This window comes from Erigeron canadensis, chromosome 5, assembly GCF_010389155.1.
Source record: "Erigeron canadensis isolate Cc75 chromosome 5, C_canadensis_v1, whole genome shotgun sequence".
NCBI classification, from domain to species: Eukaryota; Viridiplantae; Streptophyta; class Magnoliopsida; order Asterales; family Asteraceae; genus Erigeron; species Erigeron canadensis.
This window is the reverse complement of record NC_057765.1, coordinates 32,747,895-32,759,941: the sequence shown is the minus strand read 5'-3', so window position 1 is coordinate 32,759,941 and position 12,047 is coordinate 32,747,895. Positions and strand designations below refer to the sequence as shown.

Here is a 12,047-nt window from a genome sequence, read left to right as displayed (position 1 = left end):
AGCTTCATTATTTCCCACTCAACAAGCAAAATGCCATAACCATCTCACAAGTCACATCTTCATTCAGTTTATTTTAAATTTAACTTTTAAACAAACAATGCCACCATACGTATATTTTTAAGTTTTATACTCCGTAATAATCTAATTGTTAGCTAAAATAATGTCATATATATATTTTAGTATTTTAATACTATTAAAGTACCCGCACGTTAGGACAACAGCTATTAAGAAATTGGTCATTAAGTATGGTGGTACCATCTTGTTGATCCAATGTATGAACAAACTCATGGTTTGTGTGAGTAGAATACACATACGTGGAAATTTTTTATTTAAAATAAAAGCAAACAACATGCAAAGAATTATATGTGTTTTTGTCAAGATTGCGGAACTCAAAGAATCAAGGATCGGATATATATTTGAAAAACCGTGGAAAATCGAATTGAGTTTTTACTTGTTTTGAAATAATAGTTTTTAAAATTATGTGATAGAAAATTAAAAAATATATATATATATATATATAAATCTTCAAATAACTTAAACGGAATTAACTTGAAACATTAGCATTATTTTTCAATATAAACATAATCGTCTAAAAATAATAACATAAATCATCAAATAATTCTTTTATTAAATTTAAAAAAAAAGGTTTGAGTTGTTCAAAAACAAAGTTAAAATTAAAATTTTAAAAATTGCTTAGCTTTTGTATATCATAGTGTTACATTACATCAATCACTTAAACTGTATTATCGAGTTTTTATTAAAAAAAAAAAGAAGAAAAGATTGGATATGAGAAGAAAAAATAAAAAATTATATTAACAAAATGCATTTTGAGTTTTATCATTTAAAAAAAGGAAAGTGAATAAAAGGATTTAAATGTATTCTTGAGTTATAAGAGAAGTATAAAAAAAATGTAATTTTACATTTATAGTCTTGTATTTATTAAAACTCATATAAAAGTTTGAAGGATAGATTAATAAATTTATAACTATTCCCTCCGAATCAGGCGAAATATATATATATAAAAAAAACAATCATCAATAGATGGATTGGTATATGGTGGAGTCTGAAACTGTGAGATCTTGGATTCAAATCTTGGTGTAAGCAAAATGCTCCCAAGAATGGAGACAGGGGTTTTCCCAGTATAAGTTTCCTCTAGAATTGGAGTTAGGTATATGAAGAGACCCCCAAAATTTTCCGCTCAAAAAAAAAAGAAAAAAAAAAAATTGGCTCCAAAACCTCTCACTTTTTTTTTCCATCAAGTTCATTCTTTTTAATAATAAAAAACTCAAGAATACAAAATGTTTTTTTCTCTTTTCCTTTCTTACATATCCCTAAAAATAAAACTTCATTCCTTTTAATAATAAAAAAAAACTCAAAAATACAAAATGTTTTTTTTCTCTTTTCCTTCCTTACATATCCCTAAAAATAAAACTCGTGAATGCACTAATAATCTGCACAATCTTTATATTTTCACATGATAAACCTGTATTATCCAAGTAAACGTACATACACAAACTTGTATTAATAAAAATTCATGATAGCATTCGGTGTCATTTAAATTTGGGAATCATCTTCAAGTTTTCAAAATTTGCCAAAAGTACAAATAATATACTCGTAATATGACAAGACACTGGTGAAGATTAGGGCTGTAAACGAACCGAACGAACACGAACGGGATCTTGTTCATGTTCGTTCGTTTAACTTAACGAACGGTTCACGAACAGATAAACGAACAAAATAACTTGTTTGTGTTCGTTCGTTTGTGTTCATGAACGACTGTTCAGGAACACAAACGAATGAACGCTAACGAACGAACAAAAACGAACGATATATTTATAAATTAAGTATTCTTATTTAAACTTTTTTTGTTAAATACTTAGGTATTAATTAATAATATATATATATATATTATATAAATCAAATACTTATATTTGTAAATGATCATAACGAACAAAGGTTGACGAACATAAACAAACTATTGTTCACGAACGACGGTTCATGAACATAAACGAACGAACGTTCACGAACATAAATGAACGAACGAGAGCTTTGTTCATGTTCGTTCATTTAACTAAACGAACGAACATGAACGAACTTCCCGCCAAACGGTTCATGAACTGTTCGTGAACTGTTCAGTTCGTTTACAGTCCTAGTGAAGATACCATAAAAATAATACCAACAGGTCTCATTGATTTACTCGCTCGATTCACAAATGTCCGAATTTATTTCCTTCTTGTTTGCCTTTCTTCGTATCACTTTTGGGCCATTCATAATCTTTTTCATCATGCCTTTACCATTATAAACACTTTTGCCAATGATGCCTTGATCCTTTGATACATCCGAGAGGACTAATTTTTGAAACGACTTTAAACCAGACAAAGAAGCTTTTGTAACTTCAGTAGCGACCACCGGCTGCCACCCACTTGTTCCCTATCATTTCAAGATTGTCATAACCAGTTTTCAAGAGTGGTACGTCTTTTACTTGCATCTTTGTGCCGGTTAAATCTTCATTGGCCGCGCTTGATCTAATGACGCAAAGCTTGAATGAAATATGTTCAACAATGTTTTGGATTAATTTAGCTTCATGCCTATGAAAAAAAGATATAATCAGCTAATAATATGTCACATGAATAGTCAGAGTCAGGAATTGACATTGAAATGCAGATTGCTTGAATGGAGTGACCGATTGGAGAAAATCACATAGATTTAGCCTTTGGAATTAAAATTTACATAAAGTGTTGTGTCGCGGTTAGAAAGAATACTAGCTCCTCCTATGTGAATAATGACTTTCAAAATTCAAATTCATAATTATGTCTTTTAAAAATTTTGTGTTGTATTTTGACATGAATCTAAACGAGAGGTAATTAAAATGCAAAATATATATTACCCATTAGCAATGTTCTTTAGCTCCCACCCAGCTAATTCTGATGCTTCTTTTAAAGCCTCTTTCCATTTGGTGGCACGTTCTTCATTAGATCACTTCCCTTTTGTATCTGGCAAAGGCTTTTCTAACAACCGGTTGGATCCCATTTAAATTATATAAAAAAAGGTGAAATGTTGGATCCCGTTTTATCGGCTTTCCGGTGAAAGGTTGCATCCCATTTAAATTATAAAAAAAAAAAAAAGGTGACTTAAGCGGTAAAAAGGTGAAATGTTGGATCTAAAACAGTGATTTTTCCTCGTATCAGTATCCATAACTGTAACTGTGCAAGACCTATAATTTTTGAAATGGTAACATGAATACTAGAAGTTTATTCCATTTTACATCGATAGTACACCTTAGCAAGAGATACTTACATGTATAAGAAATTATTTTAAGTTGAGATGGGAGCCTTGGACCTGCATATATACGTCCAACACCTAACCCACAATGTCGCATCACAATGCCTAAAATCGGCATAGAAAGCTGCAGCGGTAAGAATCAGAAAAGGGGTTGATGAAACAGCACCTTCCACAAGTCTTTAAAATCTGTCCACTGGTCTCTTGCAGTTTTGCACTTCACAATTGTATCATCACCATCTTCAGGAGACTCTTTACAATATGAGCACAAAACTAGCTCAAATTCACCCCTAAAAGTATGACACAGATTCTTCATGTTAATTTATTGAGTATTGTTGTATGTATCTCCAAATTCATATTAAAATATTTTAATATAAAAACGAGAGGGTACCTGCTACAATACTTCTTGGTAGAAGGAACTCATGTTGTGAGAACCTATGTAGCAGTACACCATGTAACTTGAGCTTCGTGACACGGGATACATGGATGTAAAACCGTACGACTGAAGCCGCCATCTTGACCCAATAATACACAGACCTTCTGTCACACCCCACCTTAGGCGGAATCGTAGGATATGACTAAAAGATATAGCAAAGGCACATGGACTTTATAATAGAGTCATACTAAATGAAATTCAAATAAATGTAAATTCCATAAACGGAAGGTCTAGGCAACACGCCTCAAATAGCAAAGAAGTAATAACTGCAAATAGCGTTCAATGTTTCACATGCAATCTAGGAGTCCATGAAGGATCTCTTTATTGGTCTTCCTAAAGTCCATAAGCTCAATCTTCTTACACATTGTTATTACCTGAAAATGAATGCTCGAAAATGTCAACATAATGTTGGTGAGTTCGTAGGTTTAAAGGAATTCAAATGAATTTGCTGTGCTTGATAAATGAGGTTTGGACAATAGTGTAAATATAAACATGTAGTAGCATACTAAATACTGATTAATGTCATCATAGTTATCCAACAACACAATCCCCATCACTCCTGCCAACAACTCAATCATGCTTAAATACCAACAACTACCAGCTGGAGTATAAAGTTGGTCGATAGTTTTCAAATAGTCTTCAATAGATATCAAAAGACATTTATTGCATCAAAGAAATCAATACAAGCAAGCTAGCATACACAATTTCATAATTACACGTATTTGTCCATGAAAACAAACAAGTTTTGGCACAACTAGTAAAGAAATGAAAAGTGTTTTGAGCATCATTTTCCCCCAAAGAAATAATATAAAAAGGGGCCACGAAACTCACCTCAACAAGCAAGTAGTTATGCAATTCCAACAAGGTCGCTAGAATCTACACAACATATAAATATGAACAAGTTACAATTATGGACATGGTCAAGAACTGTCCATTGTAACCCGTATTTGATGAAATACACATATGGCTACTTTCAAAATATTCACAATTGATTTGTCATATATTATTAAGTTACAAGTCACATAACTTAATATATAATATTTGTTTTACTGATTTAAGATTAAATTCTACAAGTTCATATTAACTGAAATTTTTGGTAACTTTATCTATTTTTTATTAGGATGAAACGAATGATTTAAGATTCCAAATCTTAACTACTGTTACCTTAGAGTGTTATATAATTACATGAATTTTTACATAATTTATTTGGCACGTTAACTATTTTAAAAATTCAATGATTACAGACTAGTCAGAAAAATCACTGTTCGCACACAGAAAAGTTTTATAAAAGTTAAGGGCCTTCGAAGATTCAAAAAAATCCAATTTTTTTACTGTACAATCTTAACATCTCAAAAAAATTTCTGGAGAAAAATAATTGTCCAGTTCATAAAATCGACCAAGATATGACTATTTGAAGTCGGCCAAAATCTGTTCGGAAAACTCAGCTTTGCGCAGTTTTGTTATAAAATTCGTTTGACAACCTTAAACTTCATATTTTGACACGAAACCGCTTCCACCAGAAAGTAGACTTCCTGAACTTAATTTTAGACACCAAAAACGTGACTTAACCATCTCCCATGACCAAGATACGACCTTTCAAAGTTAACAAAATGAATCTGTCCAGATTCTGAAATAACCCAAACAAACTGTTTTAAAGACTACTACAACTAATATTTATATATAAAATTTCAAATCTTTCCAACACCTAATTAAATCTGTTATTATGATTTTCATGCCTTCATAATTGGATTTCTTTAATTACATTAATTATTATGCTACAATAAATACGTAAAGTTTTAACATTAATATGATTTATACTTCAAGCTTTTGATTTAACCCTAAAAAAACCTTTCATTCATTATCATAAATTTTGCCATAATATATATATTCATCAACATAGGTTACTTATAATATAAGATCAATAATATAAAGATATATTTATATATATATATATGAAAAGAAGAGATAAGTAATTTTACCCCAAAATTGATGATCACTCCTTAGATACCAATTAAAATCCAAGAATTCTTTATGATGTTGCTTCGACTATTGAGTTATTAAAAATTTTGTGTTTTGTGTTGGAGTTTTGTTCGACGGCAGGGAAGCACGAAATCAAAGAGTAAATTGGTTTTAGAGTTTTTTTTTTTTTATTATTATTATTTAGGGTATACTTATTATATATATATATATATATATATGGAGATAAGTGTTTTAGTTAGTTTATGATTAGACTTAATGTATCATAAGAATTCTAATGGAATTAAAATTCCTTGCTCACCATTAAATTGTGGTAATATATATATGACTAAAATTTTTTACTAAACATATGATATTTTACTATTACTATTACCATCTTACGACTTATACTAATTATATATTACTTTTATAATTTTTTTGATTTCGTTCACCACTAAATAGCGTATACTAATTTATCAATGTCTATAAATAAATATGACTAACAACTACAAGTCTAGAAATTACGGGAATAGTTATAGTCATCTACGTTTAGGAAGATCAAATATCTCAATCCTAAACTATTGAATATCAAGTAATAGAGATCCCATATTGGAAATGATCGCCACATTTCTATGCTTGTTATACTATATAGGCACATTGACTAGTCAAGAAATTTGGAATGTAAGTTAGAGACTATAATAAATTACCAGTTTTGTTGACGGATGTCACACCTTCCAATCCAAAAATACTTTGCGGAAGATGAGTTATGCCTGCACCTTCTACATTCAACTCTTTCAAACATTCTAAACGTCCAAGTTCTTCCGGCAATTTCTCAACTAGCATACAGTAGGGGAGATGGAAAGATTTTAAACGTTTCAATTCACAGACGCTCTTCGGAATATCCCGTAAAAGTATACAGTCTATAAGGTAAAGATACTCCAAACACTCTAACCGCCCAAGATCCTCGGGCAACTTCTCAATTAACCAACAGGATTTAAGTTTGAGAAGTTTTACATGTTTCAACATACATATGCTAATTGGAAGATGTTGAATTTTTTCAGACAAAAAACTTAGCTCCTCTAAACTTTCTAATAGGTCAAGGTCCTTGGGAACCTCAGGAATACTGCCTTCGAGTGTAAGCTTGCTTAAAGATTGTAAATTACAAATATTTTCTGAAAAGCTCTCAAGGTTTGTACAAGTACAGAGACCTACTGAAATAAGATTTCTAAGATTTCCGATTGAAGAAGATATAGGTTCACCATATAAACATGAAAACACAAAACTTTGCAAATTACTGCAAGAGTGCAATGGGCATGTTTTTACAGACTTTGCAATCAGATGTAAAGAAACAACACCAGGTGATTGGATATTCTTGTCAAACAAAAAACATTTAAATCCCAAACTATCACTTAAGTTTAAATAGACAAGCTTTTCCAGACATCCAATGAGACAGTGAAGTTCTACTAAATCAAAACAATCTTTAATATCTAGCCTTTCGAGATTTGGAGTCAGCCTAAGGTCAAGGATCCTCAACTTTGAATCACTAAGGTTGAGGGATTTGAGCTTTGGACATCCAAAGGGCATGTTAAGTTCTATTAAATCATGACATCTTTCAAGACTTAACATCCGAAGATCCGGAGTTGACCCAAGGTTAACGGTCCTTAATTTTGAAGAGTCAACACAGAGGGATTTGAGGTTTGGACACTCATTGGGCATGTATAGTTCTAACAAATCACATCCTTGAATACTTAATGTCTCTAGATCCAATATCGGCCCAAATTCAAGGATCCTCAATTTTGAGCAGTAAAGACCGAGGGCTTTGAGCTTTGGACATCGAAAGGGCATGTGAAGTTCCAATAAATCATGGCATCCGCTAAGACTTAATGTCTCGAGATCAGGAGTGGGTGCAAGTTTAAAGGTCTCCAATTTTGAAAAGTTACCATTGAGGGATTTGAGCTTTGGACATCCAAAGGGCATGTGAAGTTCTAATAACTCATAACATCTTACAAGACTTAATGACTCAAGATCCGGAGTGGACCCAAGATTAAGGGTCCTCAACATCTTACAACCTTCAAGGTTGAGGGATTTAAGCTTTGAACATTCGAAGGGCATATTAAGTTCTGATAAAGCATCACATCCTTCGAGATTTATCGTCTGAAGATCCGGAGTCAACCCAAGATTAAGGGTCCTTAACATCCTACAATAAAGGTTGAGGGATTTAAGCTTTGAACATTGGAAGGGCATGTTAAGTTCTAATAAATCATGACATCTTTCAAGACTTATCATTTCAAGATTTGGAGTGGAACCAAGGTTAAGAATCCTCAACTTTGAAGAGATAACACCGAGAGATTTGAGTTGTGGACACTCATTGGGCATGTGAAGTTCTAACAAATCACATCCTTTAATACTTAACGTCTCTATCTCCAATATCGGCCCAAATGTAAGGGTCCTCAACTTTGAACAGTTAAGGCTGAGGGCTTTGAGCTTTGCACATCGGAAGGGCATGTCAAGTTCTAATAGATCATGACATCCGCCAAGACTTAACGTCTCAAGATCCGGAGTGGGTGCAAGCTTAAGGGTCCTGAACTTTGAAAAGTTACCATTGAGGGATTTGAGCTTTGGACATGGAAAGGGCATGTGAAACTCTAATAGACCATAACATCTTCCAAGACTTAATGTCATAAGATCCGGAGTGGACCCAAGATTAAGGATCCTTAACATCTTACAGTATTGCAGGTTTAGGGATTTGAGCTTTAAGCATTCAAAAGGCATGTTGAGTTCTAATAAATGATCACATCCTTCAAGATTTAACGTCTCAAGATCCGGAGTCGAACCAAGATTGAGAGTCTTCAACATCCTACAATTAAGGTCGAGGGATTTGAGTTTCGCACATTCGAAGGGCATGTTAAGTTCTGATAAATCATGACATCCTTCGAGAATTAACGTCTGAAGATCCGGAGTCGACCCAAGATTGAGGGTCCTCAACTTTAAACAGCTAGTGCTGAGGGATTTTAGCTTGGGACATTGGAAGGGTATGTGAAGTTCTAATAAATCATGACATTCTTTAAGCAATAATGTCTCAAGATTTGGAGTCAACTCAAGGCTAAGGTATCTTAACTTTGAAGAGTTAATAATGAGGGATTTGAGGTTTGAACACTCACCAGGCATGTGAAGTTCTAACAAATCACATCCTTGAATACTTAACGTCTCTGGATGCAAAGTCAACCCAAATTCAAGGGTCCTCAACTTTGAGCAGTTAAGGCTAAGGGCTTTGAGATTTGGACATGGGAAAGACATGTGAAGTTCTAATAAATCATGGCATCCTTCAAGACTTAACGTCTCAAGATCCGGAGTCAGCCCAAGGTCAAGGGTCCTTAACTTTGAGCAGTTAAGGCTAAGGGCTTTGAGCTTTGGACATCGAAAAGACCTGTTAAGTTCTAATAAATCATGACATCCTTCAAGACTTAACGTCTCAAGATTTTGAGTCAGCTCAAGGTCAAGGGTCCTCAACTTGGTGCAGTTAAGGCTGAGGGTTTTGAGGTTTGGACATCGGATGGGTATGTGGAGTTTTAATAAATCATGACATCCTTCAAGACTTAACATCTCAAGATCCGGAGTCGACCCAAGGCTAAGGTTCCTCAACTTTGAAGAATTAACACCAAGGGATTTGAGGTATGGACACTCGTTGGGCATGTGAAGTTCTAACAAATCACATCTTTCAATACTTAATATCTCCAAATCAAGAGTCTGCCCAAATTCAAGGGTCCTCAACTTTGAGCAATTTAGGTTGAGGGCTTTGAGCTTTGGACATCGGAAGGGCATATGAAGTTCTAACAAATCATGACATCCTTTAAGACTAAGGGTCTCAAGATTTAGAGTAGGCGCAAGCTTAAGAGTCCTCAACATTGCACAATATTGAAGGTTGAGGGCTTTAAGCTTTGAACATTCGAAGGGCATGTGAAGTTCTACCAAATCAACACATCCTTCAAGATTTACCGTTTCGATATTTGGAATTGTCTCAAGGTCCAAAGTTCTCATACGTGATGAATTCATGTCAAGGAATCTGAGCTTTTTAAGAACCTATCATAAGCAACAACCACAAAAAGTTAAATAGATAGTGATTCAATAACAAACAAAAAAACGTGTAGCATTATCTTACCTTTCTTTCTCCGCATTTCCAGAATTGTTCAATTTTACTATTATGCAAGCGAAGTCCTACAAGATGGTCTTCTTGAAATGATTTCATCAAAGACTTGAAAGGGTAAAAGTCCCATCTAAGATATCGTAAAGCATTTGGTAAGCTCTGGAGAAGTTTACTAGTGTTAGTGTCATCTGCACTTCCATATATGTCAAGAACTCTAAGTTTCTTCATCTTTCCAAGACTTTTAATGAAAGTCTCTAGGCAGCAATCCTCGGTCATATCCATTGTTATACATCTTGATGCTTCGGTACCCTATAAACCAAAATAGTTGTACAAAACTTGGATCAGAAAGAATTAAAAATGCGTTGGTTTTTACCACCTACTTATAAACTTGATCCTCACCAAATCATTAGCCAATATATCTTTAATTTCCTCTTGAATCCACAATCGGCTATGTCTATTAGGCTCACTGGAGTGCAAACGGCGAACAATATTTTTGCCCATTTCTTCAATATGGTCATGCATGCCCAAGTAGCCATATTCAGTAGTAATGAGAGATTTTTGCTCAAGAGCTCTCAAGCCATTTCTAGCATGAAATCCACAACTTTCAAGCACTTTAACTACATAATCTTTTCTCCACCCTTTCAATATGCATGCAACATCTAGGAATATTTCTTTGTAATCTTCCTCTAGACCAATATAGCTTAATTCCAATTTCTCTAGAGTTTCCCTCAAGGGAATCTTTTTTAGTCTATCTATGGAATCTTTCCATTCAAGCTCATTTTTACCACAAAGAAACGAGCCCAAAACTCTAATGGTTAAGGGAAGACCCGCAGCATAACATACAACTTGTCTTGATAGCTCTTCATACCCATGAATCGGAATCACTTTTCCAAAAGCATGCCTACTAAAGAGGCAAACAGCTTCTTCGCCTGATAACAGATTGACATCACGAATCAAGTTCACTCGGTGTGCAACTAGCACTTGCTCGTCTCTAGTTGTAATGATAATTCTACTTCCTGCCTTAAACCAATTAGGCTCACCAGCTAACGCCTCAAGCTGTTCTATATTATCCACGTCATCTAGAACAATAAGAACTTTTCGACCACACATCATCTTTTTCATCAAGTTCTTCCCGTCATGAACACTACTTATTTTGATTCCTTGATCATTTAGGACATCTGAAATAACTTGTTTTTGCAATTTTTTCAAACCAGATAAAGAAGCTTTAGAAACTTCCCTTACATTCTCAACAAAGCTTTGACCATCGAAATGAATGGATATGTAATCAAAAACAGCTCTGGCCAAAGTTGTCTTCCCTGCACCTCCCATCCCCTTGATCCCGATAATGCGAACATCATCAGACCCAGTTTCCAAAGCTGATACAACACCCTTTACCCGGGATTCCATGCCTATTAACTTTCCATCAATACCCGAATCAATGAAACGTAACTCAAGTGAAATCTCTTCAACAATTTTTTGAATAAATTTAGCTTCATGCCTGTATGTCAAAAAATCATACTTGTTCAATATAGCTAATTGAGAGTTTTCTTTTTTTCTTTTAAAAACTAAATAAATTGTGATAATGATCTATAACATACATTGTGATAATGATCATATATAGTATTAATTCGAACATGGATTAAAGAGAAACAGAACTAGAGAATAAAAGTTATACCCATCAAGTGTGTTTTTCAACTCCCAGCCAGCCAGATCTGCTGCTTCTTTCAATGCCTGTCTCCAAATCCGAGCAGCATCAGCATCTTGTTTTTCATGTATGGAAAAGGCTTCTCCGACAGACCCAATTTGTTTCCGGATCTCTGTTGGTTGGACATCATAGAAGACAGGGTAAGCGGTATGGAAGGTTGACTTGTGGCACTCCTCCATGATCTGCACAAGCTCATCCAAACACCATGACGAAGATGCATAGTTCTTGGAGAAAACAACGACGTAGAACCTCGAGTCTACAATAGATGCGATGAGCTCATCACTGATTCTTTTCCCTTTAGTGATTCTCTCGTCATCTTTATAAGTAAGAATGCTTTTGTGGTCAAAAGCATGATAAAGATGATCAACAAAGTTCTTTCGAGTATCTTCACCTCTAAAACTTAAAAACACGTCGTACTTAAAGCTGCTTTTCTGAACTAATGAAGTTGAAGTAGACGCCATTGAAGGGATATATCCTAATTCCTATCTTCTAAATGATTACAGGGATGAATTTTGAAAAAAAATAAT

At 34.0% G+C, this 12,047-nt stretch overlaps 2 protein-coding genes across 3 annotated transcripts; both read right to left on the bottom strand.

Moving 5' to 3' along the window:
• Positions 1-2,148: 2,148 nt before the first annotated feature.
• Positions 2,149-8,979, bottom strand: LOC122599312 (putative adenylate cyclase regulatory protein). 2 transcript variants are annotated; one of them, XR_006323898.1, is made up of 4 exons: positions 6,403-8,979; positions 3,671-3,816; positions 3,298-3,569; positions 2,149-2,588 (listed from the first exon to the last, which is right to left on the bottom strand). XR_006323898.1 is itself a non-coding variant. In XM_043771810.1 (3 exons), the coding sequence occupies exons 1-2, from the start codon at positions 8,966-8,968 to the stop codon at positions 3,674-3,676; spliced, it is 2,709 nt and encodes a 902-aa protein (XP_043627745.1). In that variant the 5' UTR covers positions 8,969-8,979; the 3' UTR covers positions 3,221-3,569; positions 3,671-3,673. The 2 variants fall into 2 exon arrangements, 1 of the variants encoding a protein (XP_043627745.1); XM_043771810.1 differs by lacking the exon at positions 2,149-2,588 and having other exon boundaries at positions 3,221-3,569.
• Positions 8,980-9,045: 66 nt separating this feature from the next.
• LOC122601615 (disease resistance protein RPV1-like) lies at positions 9,046-11,981 on the bottom strand. The gene is made up of 5 exons (XM_043774363.1): positions 11,491-11,981; positions 10,215-11,313; positions 9,831-10,124; positions 9,256-9,751; positions 9,046-9,098 (listed from the first exon to the last, which is right to left on the bottom strand). The coding sequence occupies exons 1-5, from the start codon at positions 11,979-11,981 to the stop codon at positions 9,046-9,048; spliced, it is 2,433 nt and encodes an 810-aa protein (XP_043630298.1).
• Between the last annotated feature and the right edge of the window lie 66 nt (positions 11,982-12,047).

Bases quoted from the DNA above. Each gene is read 5' to 3' on its own strand.
- LOC122599312 (XM_043771810.1), bottom strand. From the start codon at position 8,968: ATGTCTTTCCCATGTCCAAATCTCAAAGCCCTTAGCCTTAACTGCTCA. The intron at 3,817-6,402 runs GTGTGACATCCG...GTGTGACAGAAG, and splicing joins AAGTATTTTTGGATTGGAAG to GTCTGTGTATTATTGGGTCA.
- LOC122601615 (XM_043774363.1), bottom strand. From the start codon at position 11,981: ATGGCGTCTACTTCAACTTCATTAGTTCAGAAAAGCAGCTTTAAGTAC. The intron at 10,125-10,214 runs GTGAGGATCAAG...TTTGGTTTATAG, and splicing joins ATATATTGGCTAATGATTTG to GGTACCGAAGCATCAAGATG. The intron at 9,099-9,255 runs GTCATGATTTAT...AGAACTTAACAG, and splicing joins GATGTTAAGTCTTGAAGGAT to GTCTTTTCGATGTCCAAAGC.